The sequence below is a fragment of the Pteropus vampyrus genome, unplaced genomic scaffold (genome assembly GCF_000151845.1).
Source record: "Pteropus vampyrus isolate Shadow unplaced genomic scaffold, Pvam_2.0 Scaffold430, whole genome shotgun sequence".
Lineage (NCBI taxonomy): Eukaryota > Metazoa > Chordata > Mammalia > Chiroptera > Pteropodidae > Pteropus > Pteropus vampyrus.
This window is the reverse complement of record NW_011889211.1, coordinates 143,100-147,934: the sequence shown is the minus strand read 5'-3', so window position 1 is coordinate 147,934 and position 4,835 is coordinate 143,100. Positions and strand designations below refer to the sequence as shown.

The 4,835-nt window shown below is 65.1% G+C and overlaps 1 protein-coding gene across 1 annotated transcript in view; it reads right to left on the bottom strand.

Moving 5' to 3' along the window:
• Nucleotides 1–4,835, bottom strand: part of NCOR2 (nuclear receptor corepressor 2) — a 189,120-nt gene that overhangs the window by 66,812 nt on the left and 117,473 nt on the right. The window contains exons 15-17 of the mRNA XM_023523892.1: nt 3,887–4,077; nt 2,370–2,518; nt 944–1,144 (exon numbers count right to left, since the gene is read on the bottom strand). Coding sequence (XP_023379660.1) covers nt 944–1,144; nt 2,370–2,518; nt 3,887–4,077 — 541 coding nt within the window. The remainder of the gene's footprint in view (nt 1–943; nt 1,145–2,369; nt 2,519–3,886; nt 4,078–4,835) is intronic.

Here is a 4,835-nt window from a genome sequence, read left to right as displayed (position 1 = left end):
GCAGAAGCAACGCCCCTTCTCCAAGCCTCAAACAGCCCATCTTCGAAATGGGTACAAATTACCTCCCATCGAGGAAGAGGTGAGTGCCTGGCACAGACTCTGAGTGTGGAGGAGGGGGCATCTGTGAGAAATGAAACACCAGCTCTACCAACTCCTGTCCTGGGAAGGCCACCTGGTGGCTGGGACCTTGGCCTGAGCACTCAGGGGCGGGGGTCCCCGCTGAGGAGGAAAGGTGGGCCCCCCAAGAGCCAAAATGGTAGACAACAGACACATGTCTGCTGCCCCCCTGTGGCCAAACGTGAGAACTGCTACTCAATTCTCTTCTGCTTCCCCATAGGGCCCACAGAAGTGAAGCTAAGAGCCCAGAGGCCCACCAGGGTTGGGGCAGGGTGGGGATGGCCGGTGCGAAAAACGGGGTGGTGGCTACTCAGCTCCAGCCACCGCCACCCTGGCACCACGGGGCAGTTGGCCAGCCTCGCACAACCCGCTGGGGTGCGGGGTACCAATCACCCCACCTCACAGACGGGGACACTGAGGCGGTCCAGGGCCTAGACCGTGAGAGCTGCCTGTTTAGGCATTTGGTTGGGAAGGGGCTGGCTCGCTGGGAGCGTGCAAACGGGGGGGACAGGGACGTGGGCTTTAGACAGGCAGGGACCCCATCTGAGCGTGGACTCCCCGGGGCTCAGTGACTCTTTGGTGAGGCGTCCCGGGCACTCCAGCACGCTGGAAATGCGGGCCGAGTGCAGCCAGACCTCCTGATTCAACCCCCAAAGCAGACTGTGGCCCGGGATGTTTACGGGAACTCCCCCAGACCCGGAAACGCAAGCCTGCGGGTCCCGGCAAGCGCCGTGCACGACAGGACGAGGCACAGGGACGCTGAGGAGCCGGCCCCAGGTCACACGGCGAGGTCGTCTCTAAAGCCGAGAGGTCACACCCGCCACACCGGGCGCCCTCCACGGCCTGCGACTCACCCAGCTCGGCGCTCTGCTGGGGGGTGACGGCCTCCTCGCTGTTGGCCTCGTTGGCCATGGAGCGGGTGATGCGGCCTTTGCGTCTCCCCTGGCTGTTGGCGGTTTTCCGGCCTTTGGAGGCCACTGTCTCCTTCTCATCGTTGTCCTCCCCGGAGGTGTCGTCCGTCTTCTCCCTGGAGGCCAGCGAGAGAGACAGGGATGACTTCTTCTGAGCCAAGAGACCGGGCGGCTGCAAGAGACCTTGTCTTTGGAGCTTGATGGGCACTGGCTGGTAGCTACCTGCAGCGCCACTGTATTTATCAGACCGGTCATGTGAGCTGGTAGCCATCGACGACCTCGTTCTCCAAACAGGGGGACGTGGGCTGGTCGTTAACAGGATGGCTGTTTTATTCACCCGACTGGGGACATGGGCTGGTGGCTCCTTGCAAGGATCATTTTATGCACCAAGTAGAGAGATGCCCTCTGCTCTCTGCCTGCAAGACTACCGGATTAGCTGCATGGGGGTGCAGGCTGGCAGCAGTCAAAGCCACTTTACTCCCCAAAGAGATGTTCCCAGGGGGGCTCTGTGAACGGCCTTTGCCGTCGGCATCACTGGGTGCCGGTGCGCCTTGGGGAAGACGCCAGAGGAAGTTTCCTGCAAGCTGAGCGAGGGTGTGTGGGCGGATGTGACCTCAGCACCTGGAGCTGGGCCCTTCTCTGGAGCCGGCTCAGGGGTTCACTGTGGGGCCTCTGAGATTTATCACCCTGCCTTCCATCCATCTTCCTGAAGGCCCGCGCTGAAGTCTGAGAGACGCGGGTAACGAAGCCAGATGCTCTCTGCAACCGCATTCCGGAGCCCATTCCATACCTGGCGCTAAGCCGTGCCCACCCCACCTCGTGACTCTTCAGCTGGCCCTGCTCCCCCGGCCCCCGGGAAGGCATGGGGGGGCTGTCGGGGCCCTGAGGTGAGGCCTTGATCTGCAAAAACTCACACTGACAGGGATAACTGCAAAGGTGAGGGCGTGGCCCGCCCACATCCCAGGCTCCCCCAGCCCGCCGGCCACCCCTCCCCTGCCCTCCCGGCTCCTCAGGAGACTAGCCTGAGGTGGGAGAGACAGGAGGCAGAGTTCCAAAGTCATTGCCTGGATTTATTAGCTCAGGAGTGGAGCTCAAATGAGCGATCCGTCTGCAGGGTCCCCCGCGGGTTTGAGAGAGGGCGGGCGGAGGAGGGAAGGGGGCGGGCTTCCGGAAGGGGGGGCTGCCGCGGACGGACGGAGCGGAAGAGCCTGCCTTCCCAGCAGGCAACCTGTAGACACCAGATCGCCATGTCCTCACACACCTGCACGGGGTTGCCCACCAGGCCCCAAATCTGGGCTGCGAGCAGACGCCGCCCCCCGGGGTCCCGGCGCCCGGCCTTACTTGGTCAGCTCCTCCTTGTCATTGTCCATGTCCGGCCGCTCCTCCTCCCTCTCCGCCTCCTTCTCATCCTTCTCCTCCTGGCTGCTCCGGGGCATCTGCTGCTGCTGCTGCTGCTGCTGCTGCTGCTGTTGCTGCTGCTGCTGCTGCTGCTGCTGCCCCGGGGGAGGGTGGGGGAGGGGAGAACAGGGAGGCAGGTGAGTCTCTGCACCTGGGCCGTGCAGGCTGGGAGGGGGAGGGGACCATCAGGGAGTCGGTGGGAGGAAGAGGGTGCTGTGTGGGGCTGAACGAGGGCCCCGCTGGCCACGGCCCATGCACCAGGGACGCAGGAGTCATGGGGTGAGGGGTAGGAGGCAGGGTTTCGAATGCCCGGGTTCAAGTCCCGCCACGATGGTGCTGTGTGACCTTGGGTGAGGGTCTCGACTCCTCCCCGTGGAAAGCAGGGGTATTCCGCGTGCCTGCACCTCAGCCACGGTCTGTGAGAACCCTTACAGAGCTGGCGCCTGGCACAGATACTTGAGCAGAACAGGAGCCATGAACGCCACAGGGAGGAGCCGTGGTCGGCCTCCGGCAGGAACAGAGTGGGCACCACAGGACACCTGGGACACACTGGGCCCCAGCCCAGCCCAGCGCGTCCCTGACAGAGCTCAGGCCACCTCTCTAAGCCTGTCTCCCCGTTCCCCAGGTCAGTGAGAGTGGCTGCAGCTTTGATGAGGCCCCCTGGGTGTGGGGCAGGCCCATTTTACAGGGAGATCAAAGAGGCTCACGCCAAAACCAGCCCCTCCCGAAGCCTCTCATCTCCTCCCAAGCGGGCCAGGCAGGTGAGGCGGGCACTGGCCAGGCCGCTCCGCCACACCGGGCCCCTGACCCTGCCTCAGCAGGACGCGGGAGGACGCGGTAGCAGCCGGCCCCTTCCCATTCCGCCACTCCCCGTTGGGTTTCTATCCCGTCAGATTTCCTTTCAAGCACATGGTTTCCTTTGCCACCCCGAAGTCCGCCCTGCGGGCAGCTGCCAAACCAGACCACCTTTCCGTCCCGCTGAGCCAAATGAATGAAAGCGAACCCGCCAAAGAGCCTCTCAGTGGGTACCAGGGGCTCGGTCACCCCAATTTGCAAACCAAGAGAGGGAAGAAGCCCCAGCAGACAGAGGAGGTGGGAGCTGGAGGCGCTCGTCCCCCCATCTTTCCTCCGTACCAGGAACCATACCCGTCAATGAACGAGGTTCCCTTGGCCTGCAACCCCCCTCCCGAGACCTCCTCTGGGGTACAGCTGAGCACGGGCCGGCCACGGGCAGTGTGTGGACACCGGGACCCAGGAGAAGGCCGTACGACATGGCTCTCCAAGGCCACAGCGTCACCTGGAACCTCCCGCCTCGGGTCTGCCCCCCTCCCCGCGAAAGCCCCTCTACTCCGAGAGAGGAGGGGGAGGGACGGCACGGGGACCCGACGGCCTCTCCGCTCCCCCGCGCCGCTGCCGATTGCTGAGAGGTAGCCAGGGACCCCCACCTAGCCTGTCCCCACCGAAATCCCTCGGACGCTGAGGCGTGACCTTTCAACAGCCCGAGAGCTGCAGACGAAGCGGCCCGGTGGCGGTTTTCCAGCTCGTTCCAACACGGTGTGCGCTCTCGCCACGTGCCTGACGAAGGCGGCGAGGGCGCGTGGGAACCGGGGCCAGGACCCAGAGAGGGGGTCGGGGTCGATGGCACGGCCGCCTGGGGAGGAGGGCCCCGCCCCGTGGGCCACCTGGCATGGCTGCCATCTCTACCCGTCACGCTCGCCAGCTTCTGAACACCCAGGAACCTGACGCCTAGGGGGCTGGGGGCCAGGCCGGCAGGGGCTTTCCAACCGCGGGGAGCTTGGCGTCTCCCTAGACCGCCCTCAGCTGCACCTATGCCAAGAATTCCCCACCTGGGGTGCGGCGTCACCCCGAAGCTTTTCTTACTGTCACTCCCAGCAGCCACATGGGCCTAACTCCAGGCTACCCTCCCAGAGCACCTGTCATCATCCCCTAGGTCTGGCTGGTGGCGTCCCCACGCCCCTGGGGACCTCGTGCTTGGGCTGCAGAGCCAGCCACTGTCTGGCCCCGGTGCCCTGAGGCCCGGCAGCGGCCGGCCCCGGCCTCCCAGCCATGCACGGGTGCGTCCTGGTCACAGGGCTGACGCCGGGGGTCTGCGCCCAAGCCCGGCACTGGGCTAAATGCCTCCCTGCCACGGCCCTCCTCCGACGCCCCGGGGAGCCCCACCGAGGAAGACGCCGGCAGTGTCCCCTTGCTCACGACACGTCCACCCTGCTCTGGCCTCCTCTGGCCAGTCTGGGGCCCCAGGGTGGGGACAAGGACGAAAACACCGACAGGAACGGCGCTCTGTCCCCAGCGCCTCACACACACTGTCCCGTCGATGGCCTCAGCCACCTCAGAAAGGGCCGGCGTCACCTACTAGGCCTCTGCTCCTGGACCTCAGGCCCGTGCACG